The 19,540-nt window shown below is 39.7% G+C and overlaps 1 protein-coding gene across 10 annotated transcripts in view; it reads left to right on the top strand.

Moving 5' to 3' along the window:
• Positions 1–19,540, top strand: part of NBEA (neurobeachin) — a 630,876-nt gene that overhangs the window by 352,362 nt on the left and 258,974 nt on the right. For all 10 annotated transcript variants that reach the window (XM_040426128.1, XM_040426125.1, XM_040426127.1 and 7 more), the window contains one exon: positions 15,827–15,891. In XM_040426128.1, coding sequence (XP_040282062.1) covers positions 15,827–15,891 — 65 coding nt within the window. The remainder of the gene's footprint in view (positions 1–15,826; positions 15,892–19,540) is intronic.

Raw genomic sequence — 19,540 nt, 5'->3', positions numbered from 1 at the left:
AATAACTGATTTGGGGGGAACTTTTTATTTTTTTCAAAACACTATTTTTTTATTTTTTTTATTTGACACTTTATGTCCCCATTCATTTATTTATTTTTTTTAACTAGTGATTTCTCCTGTAACTGGGGCTGACATAGTATCCCCAGTTACAGGGGAAATACACCCCCCAGAGAGGCTGTACAGCCTCAGTGCAGGGCTGATCGGGGTCTATGGAAGACCAGTCAGCTCCTGCACTCTCCCGACCCAGGTGGTCACATGACCGCCGGGCCGGGATAGGAAGCTCATAGCGCTTCCTGATCTGTATACACAGCGCTCGTTGAGCGCTGTGTATACAGCGATCTAGAAGGCAGGGACACCTTGGAACTGTCCCTGCCTTCTCTCTGGGGTGCACTGCTGTCACTTATAGCGGGCCCCCCGATTAGCATGCAGCTGCCATCTCTGAATGGACGTTCCAGAATGTCCATTCAGAGATAAACCGACAGCCCAAGGACGTTTATAGTCAATGGGCGGTCGGGAAGTGGTTAATATGAGTTTTGCATGTTCATGGCTAAGGGAAGTAGAACATTGGTAAATTAAATTGTACCAAATACCATTACCAGTTCTACATAGACTGATTTAGGCTTAGTCTACCTTAGCAGTCTAGCTTCTTGCCATTTCATCGAAAGTTCCAGAATTTTTTATACAAGAAGACTTGAACCTCGACAGAAGCCTGACAGACCCACTATAAAATCACAAAAACATGCAATGCATAAACTTTGGCCCTGATTCATCATGCCTTTACTCCAGAATTCTGTCTAAGTATGGGTTGGAAAGTGGGTGTGGCTAGCCATGTTAATGAGTTCCGGTCCAGATTTATCACTGAGACTTAAAAAAAAAAAAAAAAAAGTCGCAATCTCACTCCAGTAGAATGGTGGAGGAGGAAAACTGGAATTGCTTTTCTAGACAAAAGTGTGAGGTCTTAAGGCCCTTTTACATGGGACAACAATCTAGTAGATTGTCGGGAAGGAAGTGTTCCTTCCCAACATTCTGCTGATCGCTAGTGGAGGAGACTGGTGCATTTTTACATGCTGCGATCTCCTCCAGAGCATGGGGAGGAGTGATCGCTAATGCCATCGCTCTTCCCTGTACTGTCTCGTTGTATCCCGACAGCAGATCATGTTTACACAGCACAATCTGACATTGGGAAACGATGTATTATTGGCATTTACACCGCCAGATCATCGCTGACGAGCATTACTACCACATAACACTGGTTAGCGATGATCTGTTCAATGGTCAGCCATGTAAAGGGCCTTTAAGTATGAGACAAATTGATGAAACAACATGCGACATTTGATAAATGTGGCATAAAGTACAACGCAGACTCAAGCATAACTGACTTCAAATATTCTCCTCATGATGCATTTTCCCCATTGACTATATTGCTCATACATTTTACTAATGCTGATTCACTAAATAAATGACTATTAAGTACATGGCAAATATTTATTGACCAAAATAATTTGTGCTCATCCACCACAAAAAGGTCACCTTTTATAAATGAAACCCTACTCCAAAATGACTGGCTTTTCTTTGGCCTCAATTGAATTCAGGGAATATAGGATCCATCGCTCTCTCTCTCTATGTATATATATTATATTATCACCCTTTGGGGTCCTTCAGAATCCATCTGAAAATAGAACCGACATAACTGTCATGGCAGTGTTAACAGAAAGAATATCTGTATGGTCTTAGCCGGTAGATAGAGAAGATACAAATAGATGAAAGCTGGTGTCACTAGATCCTAATAATAAAGTACATAATCAACACAAACAACCCGAAATAGAGATTCGTTTTTAATCAATCTGGTTTACATTTCGCAGCCATTTCTTTTTTGTCATTTTTATATGCCTTTTTATAGCGATTTTGCACAAGCTAACATCAAGTGATATAACCATTTAAGAATTTCAAGCAAAAGTTTGAACATTTCCTTACTTTAGCTATAATGAATACAGAATTCCCCATCTATTATGCAATGTGCCTTAAGATCTGAAACTAGAGATATTTGCAGCATGCAGATTATTGAAGTGGCATGTATCCTCTACGTACCTGCTGTTTGTTTGCCCATTCTCCTCCGCTTGGTCTGTAAGGAAATGATTAGTTTCATTTTTTTCTTTGGATAGAAGATGGTGAGAGAGGACTTAGAAAAATACAACCTTGGCAGGGATCCTCGGTGGGGTTCCAGCTTCAGGCTCACTCCTGCAGGGCACTTGCAAAATCTGTTGATTGTATTGAAGGTTGAAGGCAAATTCCACAAGATCTGTTATGGCCTCTGATCTTTATGTCGATCAGTAATTCTAAAAATTACAATTTTTTTTAAGTTGTGCTCCTTTTGTTTGGTAGAGAAGAAAAATGGTACAGAGCTACCTTCATCCTTTGCCGTTCACATGAATAAAGTGAAATGTAACATGAGGTTCTTGATGGCCTCATCATCTAATCAGAGGTCTAGCATTACGCTTTTGCTGGCTCCAGCAATTCCTGCCATTAGTGGCCCCAGAGATGAAACTTTGCCTCTAGTATTGATTGAAGGAAAGAGTGAGAAACTTAAGCCCTATCAATGTTTCCTCACTAACAACATTTAGCAGAACCTTATGTATGATACCCTCTTAATGGCTCTCCATATTACATGTTTTGAAGGCACAAGAAGATGTCCAAAGCTTTAATTTTTCAAATTTTCGCTCTCAGTTATATCCGATATCTAGCTGCATATAGATGGACAAATGAAATACCGTTATTTGACACTTCTGTTTGCTGCTTGTGCAAGGGTAAAAGGTTACAGACTGCAAAACATGTCTCTTGTTACATATATGCCGCCTTAAAATGGCTCTCAAAGCTTTAGTTTTAGACATGCTAATAGCAAGGTAAAAGAGATGAGATCATTTCCAAGTATTCATCAGTGTTGCCTTTAAAACATGTGTTGCCTCAAGTAGAGCGCTGTGTATTCATGTAAAATTATGAATTTCTAATATATTATGTTTCTACTATACCAATGGATGTGCCCGACATTTGATATATCAAAGGTATACTGCCAACATCTTGAAAACTAATACTTGCATTTATTCTCTGCTGAGCTGGTGGTGAATTTCATTCTCTGGTAGGAATGGTAGGCGTACCAGGTTTATTATACTTGGCCTCAGGTGTATCGGATTCACAGTACCTGGCCTCCGGTGTACTGGCTTGTTACCACCGGCCTTGGGTTTACTAGATTCATAGTGCCCAGCCTCGGGTGTTCTAGGCTCCTAGCAATGGCTTCCAGTATGCGGAGTTCAAAGGAACCCAGGCTCGGTTGAACCACAGTTTGTCTTCCTTTCAGAGATTAATGCCAGAGAGAGAGAAAAAATAGAACAGCTGCCATCTGATCACACCCTCCATATTCTCCCAGACGATAGCTGGTAGTACCACCAGAGCATGACACAACATCTAATGTGGTATAGTTTGCATGTTCATGAGGGAAGACATTTGGGATGTGTACTTCAAGCCAAAAGTAAAGTATGTGTGTTTACAGACTTCCTCTTGCAAGTTCGGCCATTTCTTTTCCAGGCTTCTAATGCCTTTAGGAAGTTGATTCCTGTCGATATACAAAATGCCTGCCATGGTATTTTGTATATTTTAGGGCAAATATCTTGGTGTCCTTAAATACTTAAAGAGGTTGCCAAAGTTAAAAGGAAAAAACTGCAGCAACAGTAAATCGTCTAAAATTTTAAGAATTCATACCATTTTTCTCCCCTGCTGCTTCCAGCACCGTGCTCCAATCTTGCAGAGGTGCTATCATCTTCCTGGCTCCAGCAGTGACATCCTGTACACCTGAGGTCATCATGCATCCAATCAGTAGCCTCATCAGTGCATGGGATGTGACTTCTGAGGCCAGTGATTGGCTGCAGCGATGATGTGGTATGCACAGACATCACTGCTGCAACCAGGACAACAAACAGTGGCAAGGGAGAATAGAATACATATACATAAACCGTGCAGGTGAGCATTAAATAATATATAAACAGACATGGATAGTGAGCTATCTGAGCTTAGCATGCTGGGAAATGTAGGTCAGTGACAAACATTAAAATATGCAATGAAATGTGCATTTTATATGCAGCCTAAAGCCTCATGCACACAACTATAGCAGATTTCTGCTATTGCAGCCCACAAACAGCAGGTATGCAATATACGGGCATCACGGATGCAGGCCAGTTTACTTGAATGGGTCTGCAAGCTGGAAGATATGGTGCGGAATCCAGGCACGGATCAGAAACACTACGGAGTGCTTCCATAGGCTTTCTGTCCATGCCTCCGCACCATAAAAAAGTAGTGCATGCACTACTTTTTTGCAATGCGGATCATGGACCCCATTCAAGTGAATGGGTCCATGTCCGTAGATGGCAGGCACACGATCAGTACCCGTGCATTTGGGACCGCAGTTTGCGGTCCACAGCACGGGCACAGCCAGGCCCCGGTGTGCACGAGGCCTAACACATTGGATGTTGGAAAATTGTAAACCAAAAGATGTATTAAAAGCAAAAAAATTGTGGTAATGTTGTAGACCCGATGACACATATCTAGAATAATTTTGTCCAGATCACTTTTTAAAAAAAGAAATAATTTTTTCTTTTTTCAAAATAAAACAAAACAAAAACAAACAAGATATATAATTAAAAAAAACAATATCCCCAAAAATGTAACTCTCCTCCCTGCTGAAGAGGAGGTATAAAAGACCTGAACAACCCTCTCATGTTAAGCCAGCAGAACAATTTTTTTCTCTTTTTACATAGGCAACCATTCCATGTACGGTATAATTGTCTCACTGTCGTTAACCAAATTCATAGAGACATTTCAGCTGCATCTTATACACAAGCCTCAAGTTGAACAACATTCATTTTATTTTAATGCCCCCGTGCAGTTTGGGATTAAGATTTATTTTAATATTAGTCAGGGAATTCTTTAAAATTCCCATTTAGCTAATTTTGCCTAATATCTCTTAGGTAATTCTGCTTTTATTTTCAAACAGCCAAATGGTCAAGCATTAAAAATGTTCACGACAGGAGTTTATTCAGGATTCTCATATGATGGCCCATTCTTAGGATCAATATCTGATCTGCAGGGGTCCAACACCCCTCACCCCCACCCATCAGCTGTTTCGGTGTCGGAACTATAGTGGATGGAGCTGTGTAGTTTTGATGCCTACTTACAGCTCAGGAACTACTTTGGAACAGCTGATTATGTTGGACCCCCACCTATCTTGAGCATAGTTCATCAAAATTCCTGGCTTTCCCCTTTAAGCACTTCATAAATTAAGTTTTATGCATGGTTAACTTTGGAAACCTTTTAAGAATATGTGATCGGCCATTAATGGTAAAACGGGGGATATTTGTTTGGTTTTCTTAACAAAGTTAAAGTAGACATTTTTTCAGAAAAATAATTTACCCGGGGTTCATATTGGAAGTAAATGTGTCCTCATGCATGCAAAGAAAACAACGGTTTGTATTAATGAGGCTGTAATGACATATGCAATCTGATACAAGTTCATAATGAGAAATATCCCTTCCTGGGTAATCTATATATAAACTAACAGCAGCTCACGTCTTGATACTTTTCTAAGAAACACATGCAGGCCGGGGAGATACTTGATTAAATCCAGTTGACGTTCTGGTTAGCTGGACACTGAATATTTGACTGTGAATATACAGACAAAAGCAGCTTACAGTCTGGAATTGGGCGATCAGTGACAGAATGAAGCTTTGTTTGAGAAGGGGCTTCACTTGTGCGTTAAAATGAACTAGACACGCACCATATTCACAATAAGTTGATGATCTCCAGATTGGGTCCTCACTTATACTGTTCTCCTTTCAACCTGCGTATTAAAGGGGTTATCCAATATCTAACAAATCCCCCCAATGCCTGGGCCCTTCCATGGATTATACTTACATGCTCCCCGGCACCCGCACCTCTCCTTTACGCTGGGATCAAAACATCCGGTGACAGAGGGAGCAGACAATAGCAGGCCGCGGCAGTGACCAGCCTCAAGGGGGCTTGTCTCCATTGCAGCCTGCCATTGGCTGCTCGCCAAGACCCCCTTCCACCCCCCGTCACTGGATGTTTTTAACCGATCGACAGGGAAATGCAGAGGCGGCCGTGCGGGGATCCGGGCATTGGGGGGATATTTTAGATATTGGATAACCCCTTTAATTACTGTGTGATTTTGATTCAATTAAAGGTATATTCTGGGACATAGATACTGATAACCTATCATTAGAATACATCATCAATATCAGATCGGTTGGTGTCCAACACCCTGCAACCCCACCGATCAGACAGAGCTGGAAACAGAAGGTGCCATCCACTGTGTAGTGACCCTGCCCGGGTACTGTGGTTCAGTACCCATTCATGTGATGTTAGATTTTGAAGATATTAAAATATTAGAACATCTATTCTTTACTTGGTAATGTAGCGCAAAGCATTCATGCATTCAAAAGATATTAAGTGGTCGCTTTCAGACCCTCAAGTAATGGATAATTTGTGGCAGCATACGCTTTCTGTAGAAATCCCAGAATCACCATTTTGCCTGATTATAAACTTTTCGGATGGCCAGCACTCGCTGTATACATGCAGTATATATAGCTGTCTCTGTACACTGTAGAACTGCTTCTCTCTGTCTCCCTGCCGGACTCTCCTGTAGCTCGGCAGCGGCTAGTTAGTGAGCACAGATATACTCTGCTCTCACCAGTGACTGTATAGAGGTCAGAAGGGGGTGTTTTTATAGTATCTATTACTATCTAAGGTCACTTGATATCTGTAGGAGGGAGGCAGTGAGGGTAGAGGCGGACACCCTGTGCATCCAACAGTAAGCGGGAGCATCCTCAGTGTTGTGTGCCGAACTCTGAAGACTGGTGTTTTAAGAACATTGCTAAGGGGCAACTTCAGAGCCAGTTTTTTTTTTTTTTTGTTTTAATTAAACCAAAAGTACAAAATCACCTAATAAAGTATATTACAAAAATACTCCTAATCATGTCCCCTACACACAAAAAAAGTTAAAATAACTTCACCTTGTTAACCCTTTCGCTACCAGCGCCGTACCATAGGGACACTGTGCATATGGAAATCACTGAATCACCGCCCACGTCAATGTCCACATTTATACACGCAGAACTGGTTGTAGTGAAATCGGTCTAAATAGAAGTACGATGTTTACTTCCCTGTAAGGAGAGGTTCACACAGAGGTTTTTTGGTGGAGGCTTTGAGGCAGATTTTCCTGAAGGTTTTTCAGCCAAAAGTGGATTCGAAAGAAATCCGAAATATAAAGGAAGAATTAAGCTTAGGCCGGAGCAGGTTCTCTTGCTGTTTAGTGGAGCAGTAGAGTATTGAACACATGTAGCAAAGTGCAAACCGTATCAAGTGTTTGTATTGAGGTTTTAGCTTTCATGTAGGTTGGAGGTAGTTACTTTAATCACCTCAATCCATCCAATGTTTATAACCAGCAGGATTTATAGCTCATACTATCGTATCAGCAGCCCATTTATTCCACTGTTAGGATCTCTTTCACTTACAGAAAGCAAATGACATTAGATTTATTTGCTTACATTGGATTTCCCATGTCTTACAGCAGAAGTGGAAATCCATGGACGCTTCTCCCCCCAGTCTTTTTTTTTCTTACAAGCTGTAAGCAGAGGAATTGGGTTACTGTATATATTCCAACAGGAAGAGGAAATGCCAAGTTTGTTTTTCTTTAAATTACTACAGCAAATTAGATACTTTTATGCCCTTTAAGATGGAAATTCCATGTTAACGACTGTAGATTAGCAAAAATGTCAGATTTTCTTCTCCCCCTTATCTCGGCTCCTGAATAGATGTAGCATAGCCAGAGGCTCCTTTTTGAGGTATGGTCTAAATTTACGTGAAATATCAGATTACGAGTGTCTGAAGGTACATGTCATAGATAATTCAGTTCATATGGACGGCCTCTCAGACTATACAGGATCCACAATCGGGACCAATGGACATCTAGGTGAATGAAACATATACGTTGTGTAAGTCCTGTACAAAGCCGGCAATCTTTGATTTAGCCATCTCCCATCATTTATAACATTATTTCCTTAATTTGTAGCCTTAGAAGTTTAAGGCAATTATATATTTTTTTTCAGTGAGTGCCATCTCCATGATATATGTTTTCCTTCAAACTAAGCTGGAAAGCATTAAATCTAAATTATTTTTCTTGATTTTCAAATCCATATGTGAAGCTTTATAAAGAAATAAGTTTGGGTAATGGGTATCATGTTAGCCTATGATCATCAAAAGGAGATGGATACTATTGAATATCAACCTTTTATGCTCAGTTGCAAACGAGCTGCATGTTATCTGGTGGTATTGCATTGAGTATATTTTTTGGAGTATTTTCAATATACAGTCTTAGCTAAACTGTACTAATACAGAATATAGGAAAATGTGACTGAGACCAATAACATCCTAGAAGTCCTTCATCTAACCCATCAGTAAAGGTTTAACATGGTTCCTACACTTGACCTTCACAGATCTTCTGATGCCTTTGACCTGTACAAACTTCTAGCTAGAGATATTGGATTAAATGTGTGTTTGGGACTATTTTTTACAAGTTTGTCTAGAGTCTGAGATTCCTTTTAAAGTGAAGAGCTGTGATATTGAAAATTGGTCTTAAACCTATCGTATGCACTGGATTAGTGATTCCCAATCTTATTACCATGCGCAATTGTACCACTCTCCAAGATGCCCCTGCTCCCAGTCGTACTGCAAATAGATTGAAAATAGGGGCGAGTATAGCATTGCTTAATTCTTGCCCAGCATTATATTGTCTTAAGCCTCATAGACAATAATGGGCGTGATGGATCCGTGAACACAGACGAAATAGAGCATCATCCGTGCTAAAAAAAAAAAACGGACCCCCGGACTGTGCTAAAACACTGATGTGTGAAAATGCACAGTAAAATGAATGGGGACATGTGCTGTCCGTGGAGAACACGTACAGCACACATCCGTGGAACACTGACATGTCATTGAGGCTTTAGGCGTGCTGAGGCTTTTATCTAAGCATCTTCATCCCTGCTGTAAAAACAACAGGTCTTGCTACTGTGTTACGAAGAATCCCAGCATTGCAGGGAACCCTGTTAGGGGAAACTACTCTGAATTGACTATGACCATGGATGCTATAAGTACAGATAAGGCTACTTTCACATCTGCGCTTTCCCTTTCCAGAATTGAGATCCGTAATAGGATCTCAATATCGAGGGGGAAACGCTTTAGTTTTGTCCCCATTCATTGACGGTGGTGACAAAACTGCACTAAACGGAGTGCACCAGAATGTATTCTGTTCCATTTCATTGCTTTCCCATGAGGCACGCAAAAGCACTGCAAGCAGCGTTTTTGAGTGTATCCTGGGATGCGGAGCAAGACGGATCCATCTTGACTCGCAATATAAGTCAATGGAGACAGATCCGTTTTCTCTGACGCAAAAGAAAACTGATCTGTTCCCCATTGACTTACAACGGTTTTAGAGACGGATCCGTCATGGCTATTTTAGAGATAATACAACTGGACCAGTTCATAACGGATGCAGACGGCTGTATTATCATGACGGAAGCGCTTTTTCTGATGCATGACGGATCCAGCAAAAACGCAGATGTGAAAGTAGCCTAACTTATTATGTGATGTACAATATCAAATAAGATTTAGTGTATGAAAAGGTCCTATATACATAAATGGGATGCAAAGCTGCAAAACAACAGCCAGGAAAAACAGGCAGGATCCAATGTCATATACTGTTGTTTAAAAAATATATAAATAAAAAGTGCAGTGCGTTAAAAATGCTCCCAGGAGGTAGATAAGATCTGCCACACCAGACTCGTGACACTAGGAATGTGTTTGCTTATCCGGATCAGACACTGATCTTTAGAAGAAAAAAAAAGATGTTCCTAGGTGCACTTCTTCTATTAGGCACCTTACATACTGAGTGTCAAGAAACAAATGGCAAAAAGGAGAAGGGAGCAATCCACAATTACATTTTGATAAGGATTGCTTCCCCCTCTCCTTTGTGTGAAGACTGTCTTCATATAACTTTGTTGTGGCCTTAGCAGAGAACCTGAAGAGATCCTGATTGTTTTCTTGCAGCCCTAAGGCCTCTTTGACACGAGCGAGCTGAATGAGATAAACCCGCAGTGTGCGTCGGAGAGAGGTCCGGTTCTGGCCTCCGCTCCACTGACGGAATCGCACAGCATTATACTGATTTATAATGCAGTGCAACCTTAGGGTACTTTCACAAGAGTGACTCCATTGCAGGAATCACGTTCTGTGCGTGAGCGTGATCCTCCGTTCTGGACTTACAGGAGCACATGACATTATACTGATTTATAATGCTGTGTGCTTCTACATGAAGCTGTCAGTATGATCCTGTAGAAGTAAGGTCATGCAGAAGCACACAGCATTATCAATCAGTATAATGCCACACTCGCACACGGAGCGTGACTCACGCAGTGGATTTGTGTGAAACGGCCCTTAGAGTCCTGAAATCTGCTGAATTAGGCCGCAGATTTTTGGTTTCCGCGTCCGTTCCGTTTTTTTGTTTTTTTTTGCAGATAGGATGCGGACTCATTCTTTTCAATGGATCCACAAAAAATGCCGACAGCACACCATGTGCTATCCGCATCCGTATGTCCGTTCCCCGCAAATAAAATAGAACATGTCCTATTCTTGTCCGTCTTAGGCATTGTTACAATGGATCCTCATGCTTTTTTGATACGTCTTTTGAGGCTTTTATTTTTTTAACCACTTGTTGTTCACTTCAATGCAAAACTGCATTTTCAGCTTGTGGTTTTTGCCATCCATTCAAACAACACATGGACACGAAGCTGTATTTTGATGCTTCCCATTTACTTCAATGGTAGATTCAGCGTAGATTCCACCCCAAGATAGTCCATGTTGCTTTTTGATTCTGCAAGAGCCTCTTCCCATTGGAATGAATGCGGGGCTGTTCTGACACGTTTTTTGGAGCTGATTTTGGGAGGGAATGCTCCAAAATCAGTGCCAAAAAACTGCGTGAACTGGCCCTAAGAGAATCTAAAATATAAGTAAAAAAAAAATAAGTCTAAATTTCACCAAGCAGCAGAAGAATGATCAATTTTACAGTCTGGTCAGCCTCTGGGTTCTGCAGGTAAAGGGTGCCGGATTATATTTCAGGTTTCGTGGTCCTTTAAGTGAATGAAGATATTTTTCTTGGCCCAGCCGGTCTTTGTTCTCTTCAGACTTTGTCATGCCTTTGATAACGTTGTTAGTGGTGGATTTTCAAAATAACTCGTGTAGAAATTTGTTTCACTTTTTTTTCCCCCCATCTTTGATGACTAGCAGATCTAGAGCTTGCTTCAAGAAAAATCCTGTCTTCTCTCAGATTCTATAGTTATCTCTAATTGCTTCCAGTTGCTGCTCATAAGGTTGTCTTAACCCTTCGGCAACTATAGCAACTGAATGTTGTGCTGATTTCTTTATTAAAACAAATGGCTGCGTGAGTAGGAATGTAAGGTTCAGATTGAATTATTTACATTAGGTTGGCTTCCATGTGTCAGCTGGAGTTTCTTTAGCACTGCAAAAATGCCACCTCCTTCCAGTGAAGGCATGGAAGAAATTGTCTGCAGGCTTCCAACAATTGGCCCCGCACATTTGTCAGGTTTTGTTTTGTTTTGACCTTTTACTCGGTTTAACAGGAACCATAACTGCAATAAGGAGAGAAGGAAAATCTGATTTGGGGCTTTGTATAGCGAGCACATAATGAAGCAACCTGACTCGTTTCGATTTCCTAGTAACAGTCCTGGAAAACTGCATTAAAGATGATAGCTATCTAAAATGACTAACACATTGCAGAAGGTTAAAGCCGTGGTTATGTAGACCCAGGTATATATCCGCAAACATCTAAAGGGCGTGTGCGAGAGTTCAAATAAGTCTGTGTTTTTTCTCCCATAAATAGCGCCACTTGATTCTATGTCTGGTATTGCAGTTGATCATGGAAAAAAAGGAAATCTGTAAGCTGTTTTACAGAAAATATAATGAATGAATAACAATAATGATTTTTCCATGGCCTGTATTGTATTTAATGTTGTACTGATTCATTTACTATAGGGAAGATACTCAGTACTCTGTCCTGTGGTCATACAGATAACCATATGTTTTGGACTATAAAACACACCTGATTATAAAATACACCCCAGGATTAGACAACAGAAAATATTATATTATTTTCTAATTATTAAAGAGGTTATCCGTTAATTAATATTGCTGACCTATCCTCAGGATAGGTCCTCAATATCACATCAGCAGGGGTCTGAGTCCCAGGACCCCCATCGATCCAATCAACTGTTAGAAGAGGCTGGCACTCCATGAGCGCCACAGCCTCTTCCTAGGCCGTATGTCGGTCACACATAGTAGTGAATTGGGCTGAGCTGCGGTACCAAGCACAGCTGCTATACTATGTATGGCGCTGTGCTTGGAGAGATGCCGGTAGCTGGCTGTGCTCACCAGAGCTCTGAGAGCGGTAGCTCCCTGTAACAACTGATCGGCAAGGGGTGCTGGGACTTGGACCCCCCCACCAATCTGATAATGATGACCTATCCTGAGGATAGGTTATCATTGTGTGTGTGTGTATGTATATATATATATATATATATATATATATATATATATATTAATTTTATTTTATTTTTTTCTTTATTCACTCTCCATGATCATAACATTATACTAATACACATACACACCTCTACAGCACGCACATTATATATATATACACACACACACACCTTTGCGGTACAAATATTATGCACACACACAACTCTGCTGTATACACACAGCTCCGCTGCATATACGTACACACGCATCTATAATCCATCTTTTGCCCTGATCTCCTGCCTGCACTGATCATACAGATCGGCGTCAGACTGAGAGAGTGAGAAGTGTGCAGACACTCGCCTCTCTCTGTGATTGGGGAGAATGCTTTGCCGGATCATTGAGGAAGCAGTCAGGGAGGTCTGGCACTGCTGGACCAACCTGACTGTGGACTATAATGCGCAGTCACTTTTAACAACATTTTTTCCTTCTAAAAAGTGAGTCTTTTAGCCAAATAGCTATGGTATTCATTTCAAGGCAGATGGCATTTACTAATGTGTCTACAGCTCCTATGCACATCTTTATGTTTCCATGGTTACACACACAAGCCCTGTGATCTTGTTATGGATTACTTACTTCCATCTGTCCATTCGTCAAGTGCCTATAAGAAAATTCTTGGTCAGTGCGCCAAAGAGTAATTAATAACTGCAGGGTCAGACTGCAGACAGGTTTGTTTGTAGTCTGTAACCACGGAGACATCTACATAGTAACTGTAGGCACCAAACAGTAGGGGATTTTTAATTAAACTATTTACTAAATTACTTTATTTCATGCTTTAAAGGCATTACAGCAATGGAAAGCATTTTTGCAAAGGTGGAGATATATTTTAAGTGGTTTCCATATAATATTGATGACCCATCCTCAGCATAGGCCATCAAGATCTGATTAGTGGGGATCTGAGTCCCACCACCCCCGCCAATCAGCTATCTGAAGAGGAGTACTGCCACCTCTTCCTAGGCCAGTTAAGTAACGTTCATCGGACACATGCTCCAGGGTGTAACTCAGTCTCATTGAAATGAAGGTGCCTGGCCTGCAATACCAAGCAGAGCCGCTATACAGTGGATGGTGCTGTGCTCTTTAAGCTGCGACCCCCTGCCAATGTCTGATTTTGATGTCCTATTCTGAGAAAAGCTCATCAATAATAAACACCTAGAAGACCCCTTTAAAGCGATGAAAATGGTTATAAACTGTGTTTCATTTTTGCAGTGATGACAGGAAAACATGAGCAGGTTGGGCTTCTTCATACTCGTAGCTCTTCTATAGTCCATAGCGGTCAGGGAACTGGAGTTGCTTAGAAGTAATCTGATAGTTTGCTATCGTTCAGACATCCATTAAATACTAAAAGTATGTGTGTAGGCATCTCTAACTTAAAGGCAATGTGTCATCATTTTTTTCTGCCAGTAAAAAACATTTAAAACCAGATAACCAGATCTTCTTTTCTTCTAATCTGTTTTTATTTTCTGACTGCAGAATTTTTATTCTATATCCTGAACATGATTATGAGGGCGGCCATCTTGCCTGAGCTGTTCTTAACAGCATTTAGAAAGCATTAAGAAAATTGCTTTAAGACAGCCCCATAGGCCATAGACACAATAGTCAGGAGGGGACCTTACTGACTTCTATGGGAGAGTTTTCTAGGCATCCAGAGGTCATTGTACAAGGAAATAATAGATAACATTTGACAACCACCTATTGTGAATGGTGGATCCTGCCTTATCAGTACAGGCAGGGTTAGAGTGACAGATAAGCAGATAACTGCAGTAAAGTGATCTGTACAGACCAGTGTCGCTTAGTGGTCAGTGCGAAAACTGCAGGATTTTATGGTTTTTGCTTATAGATATTGACATGGAAAATTACAAATAACATCACCAAAAATTCTTTAAAATATGATTTAAACAATAGGTAATTTTGCAGTGACACAATCCCTGTAATGAGGTTAGCCATTTCAGGTGCAGTCAAATGGAGGCCCATGGAAATTGTGAGATGCATGCCGGTATCCATATTTTGTAGAACTGCAAAATACATAGGGTCGTGTGCACGAGGCCTGATACCTAAAATGTAATAACTTTATACCAAAAATAACCTTTATTTGCTCAAACGGTAATAATTATACCTCTTTAACTGCATCTTTATACAGTGCTACCTGTTTAACAAGTTACATTGGTACAGTACTGTTAATGCCGATAATGTATCAGAATGCATCTGTGACCAGATATGTATTTATGTGGCTCCTGTCTAATAATAATGATATTAGGGTGCTTTCATAATTAAAGGGGTTGTCTCACTTCAGCAAATGACATTTATAATGTAGAGAAAGTTTAATACAAGGCACTTACTAATGTAGTGTTATATTATTTATATATATATATATATATATATATATATATATATATATATCTTCCTTTGCTGGCTGGATTCATGTTTCCATCACACTTTACACGGCTGGTATCCAGGGGTTATGACCACCCTGCAATCCAGCAGTGGTGGACGTGCTTGCACACTATAGAAAATCCATCAGCCTATGCACACTCCCTTGGTCCTGGCTACTGAGGACAGCTTTTTCTATAGTGTGCAAGCATGGGGACCATGGTCATGACCCCTGAATACGAGCAGTGTATAATGTGATGGAAACATGGATCCGGCCAGCAAAGGAGGCAATATGGAAAATCACAATACATTAGTAAGGGCCTTGTATTAACTTAATATACATGATAAATGTAATTTGCTGAGGTGAGACAACCCCTTTAATGTCACCTGTAATACCGCATGATGCAAGCACTGGATGAGCATGTGGCTTCAAAAAAAGTGATTGATTTAGAATAGAGTGAATCTTTTCCTGACATGCTAAATATCTGTTAATTATCAGACACGTCAAAGTTTTAGTTACAAGCTGTAATCAGGATTCTTGTGTTACAAGCAATTACAGTTCACCCATACATCCAGTCTACAAACGCCTTATACACACTGTATATTACCTCTATATTACACTTCCACTAGGATCTTCTTGTTACTATTAGATAATCATGTGCATTAAAAGTGATGTGATATACTATAGAGTCGTGTAAATTGATATACAATCTATATTATGCTAGTAATTAATAAATTAACTTGTTTCTTCTAGGAATGGCAGAACTCCATTCAGAAGAACGCTGGACTGGCTTTTATTGAGCTCATCAATGAAGGAAGGTAATGTATATGGCCACGGTAGCCAGCATTAAAGATCTATCTCTCTGTCTGTCCTTCTGTCAGTCTATATCTATCCATCTCTGTCTATCATAATGCAATAGCCATTTTTACACAGGTTCAGGAAGGTTTCGAATGTTTTCCACCATCCTAGTAACAACCTAGTAACATTGTTTCACACTGAGAAAGTAGGAGAACCCAATCTGCAAATCCATCTGCTCTCCCATCTGTTTTGGGCAGTGCAGCTCCACTTGCCGCATTTACTCTTCACTGTACTCATCAGGGCATAGGAAACAATATTGCAGTTGAAAGACTTGGTGCTGTCCAAGGTGCTGCTTCAGTCGCTGAGCTGTAGTCCTGCATAAAGTAAATAGATTCTAAACACCATATCCAGTAATAAGAGCAAAACGCAATGTCACTCTGCAGACGGTGGCTCTTCTCTTTTTTTATATGTATTGTTCTTTGCTACAAAATAACAAACCGTTTCTGAAAAGTTAATCTATCTGTTTCTGTTGAGTGTGTTACTTGATAGTGTTCTGTATTGCGTTTCTATTTTTATACAATGACATCATATTCTCCTGTGTTGCGCCTGTGAGGCTCACATTGTCATTCCCCCTATCACACACTAACATGTTTAATTTCATTGGGACATGAACCATATCACTGTATTATTATTAGATTTTTTTTTTACATTTTCATTTTTCCGTTATTGTATCTACTTTAATCACTATATATGAAGGGAAGTGCCAAATATCATAGTATAAAGAAATATTGAATACATAGCATATTATGGAGTCCATGAGTATTGAGTACATAGCATTATAGATGTGTAATGAAAATATCAATGTCAATCAAAGTGCAGAGGGGTGCGGCAGTTGCAGAGAGAGCAGAGCCTCTAGGTGTAATGGTAACGCCCCCGATGCTCCTAGAGGCTCATTTGCATATAATAAAACAAAACAAAACAGATGCCCATTAAAAGGGTTTTCAGGATTTCAATATTGATGGCCTGTCTTAATAATATACAATTGTAGAGATAGATAGATAATGTAAGGTTTGCATAGTGTTTCTGTAGTACACAGCTTTTCTTTCCTTACCAAGGCAGACAAGAAGTGTGTGGTCAATGTCATACTTAACTTATACTTATGAGATTGTTTTTAGCCTCTTAGTGCTTGGAGAACAGATGCAGACATGGGAAGGATAAAGCACATTTGTCTGCTTGTAATCCAATCCTCGGGCCCAGCACAATCATCTAGTGGTATTAAAGATTTGTTCCAAAATTGGCCAGGAATGCCAAGATACTTAGGACTATAGTGACACTGTTTGTGCAGGAATTTTATGCATTTGTGGGAAGATATTTACAAAGAAATTAAAATCTGCCCTCCTGGGGGGTTGATAAAAATGTACATGAATTTTTTTAATCTTTTTTTTAAATCTTTTTAGTATGAGCCACTAAATATACAAGCTTGTAACTTGCCTCGAACAGTCGTGAATTTATATATATATATATATATATATATATATATATATATATTTTTTTTTTTACTATAGGAAATATTGACTTTAGAAAAGAAACCATCCAATATTTTGTAATAGACATTTGGTGATGATACCAGTTGAGACCTAGAATCTTTCTTGTAGCATCGCCTCTGGCTTTACAGGAGTATTGCACTTGTTGCTAGGCTCTTTATCTTACATAAGTGAAAAGGAAATGAGAAGACAGTGGTGAGAGCAGGAAGCAAGCATCTTTACGGCTTGCATTACATTTCCGCACGCTCTTGGGAGGTTTGTGATAGGAATCTGAAGGGGAGAAATAGTTATAAATATTTATTCTCCTCTGCTACTCCTCTCGTGAATGCAGTTCATCAATCATAGCCGGGCTGTGTAATTGTGCGCTTGTCAACAATTAACGGGACATAAACAGTTGATGAATGGGCAGTTAAATTAAGTGTTCCCAAGGACAGGCTGAAATTATAAACTAGGTCGTTCCAAATATTACAACAAAAGGATTGCTATAATTAAAACAATGCAAGGTTAATGAGATGTAAAATTGCATATAATGTCTGCAGTATGATGGTTGAATCCAGCAAATCACGTGTCTGATTCAAGTGTCAGACAAAGAGAAAAGTGCTGCACAGTTTTATTTGTTTTATTTTTGCATGTATTACTTTGTATAGTTGTTACAAAATTCACCCCCCAAAAAATGCTGTGTAATTCTGGACTTTATTATAGTCATACTCGGTGACTAGATGTCACTTTACTTTTTCCAATGCTGCAACAATGTGTTTGAGAGTCAAAAAGGCAAATATTTGTTAGATTTTAGGCTTTATTAATATGTCCACAAATATATAATGTTTATAGAGCTATGGCAATAGATAATGTGTACAACATTTATACAGTCATATGCATATACATATATAACTGAATTAAATATTGGAATAGGTAGATATAGATATGTGATATTGTAAAGATAGATATTGGGGAGATGGATGGATAGACTTCATAGATATTAGATATATTGGATGGATAGACACATATTGGATATATGATAGATGGATATTGTGATTGATACATAGAAATAAAAAACAATGAGGCAGCACTCCAAATTCCATTTTTTTCAGTTTGAAGTGCTGTCTTTTTTTTGTGGAGTATTGTTAACAGGACATTGGGCTTGGGTCCTGGAGCGATCGCACCCAACAACTTGGTGCTGTGTGACTTTCTTCTGTAATAGATAGATGATGAGATAGATAGAAAAAAAAAGACCATGACCTAAATGGATTGCTAAGTGGTCAAACCCTTTGACACTTCTATTTTTGAAAGCATTTTTACTTAAAGGTAATCTGTCAGCTCTGAAACACACCCAAAATTAGAGTAAATGGTGTATAGTGTAGGAGTCAAATTATATCATTTTTACCTTTATACTCCCTTGCATTCTGACACTGCTGTGACACTGCACAGTAAGATACATGAAAAGTACTTCTGATACTCAAAGAGGAGTCCTCTCCAGTCATCTTACTGCTGGTTTGCAGGAGCACAGTGTCAGAATGCAAGGGAGTATAAAGATAAAAATTACATAATCGGACTCTGCATCCCTTACACTATACACGGCTTACTCTAGTTTGGCAGGTGTTTTGGAGCTGAAAGATTCTCTTTAAAGGGAACCTGTCACCGGGATTTTGTGTATAGAGCTGAGGACATGGGTTGCTAGATGGCCACTAGCACATCCGCAATACCCAGTCCCCATAGCTCTGTGTGATTTTATTGTGTAAAAAAAACCGATTTGATACATATGCAAATTACCCTGAGATGAGTCCTGTCCCTGACTCATCTCACGTACAGGACTCATCTCAGGTTAATTTGCATATGTATAAAATTGTTTTTTTTTACACAATAAAAGCGCAGAGAGCTATGGGGACTGGGTATTGCGGATGTGCTAGTGGCCATCTAGCAACCCATGTCCTCAGCTCTATACACAAAATCTCAGTGACCGGTTCCCTTTAAGCATTTTTACACACACACACACACACACACACACACACACACACACACATACATACACACATACATACATACATACATACACACACACACACACACATTCAGACCCTTTCACTATTTTCTCATCTTGTTATTTTGTGGTCAAAAAAATTCTAGT

Source organism: Bufo bufo, chromosome 3 (genome assembly GCF_905171765.1).
Source record: "Bufo bufo chromosome 3, aBufBuf1.1, whole genome shotgun sequence".
Taxonomy (NCBI): Eukaryota; Metazoa; Chordata; class Amphibia; order Anura; family Bufonidae; genus Bufo; species Bufo bufo.
Note: the sequence above shows the minus strand (reverse complement) of the source record. Positions and strands in the feature narration are given on the sequence as shown.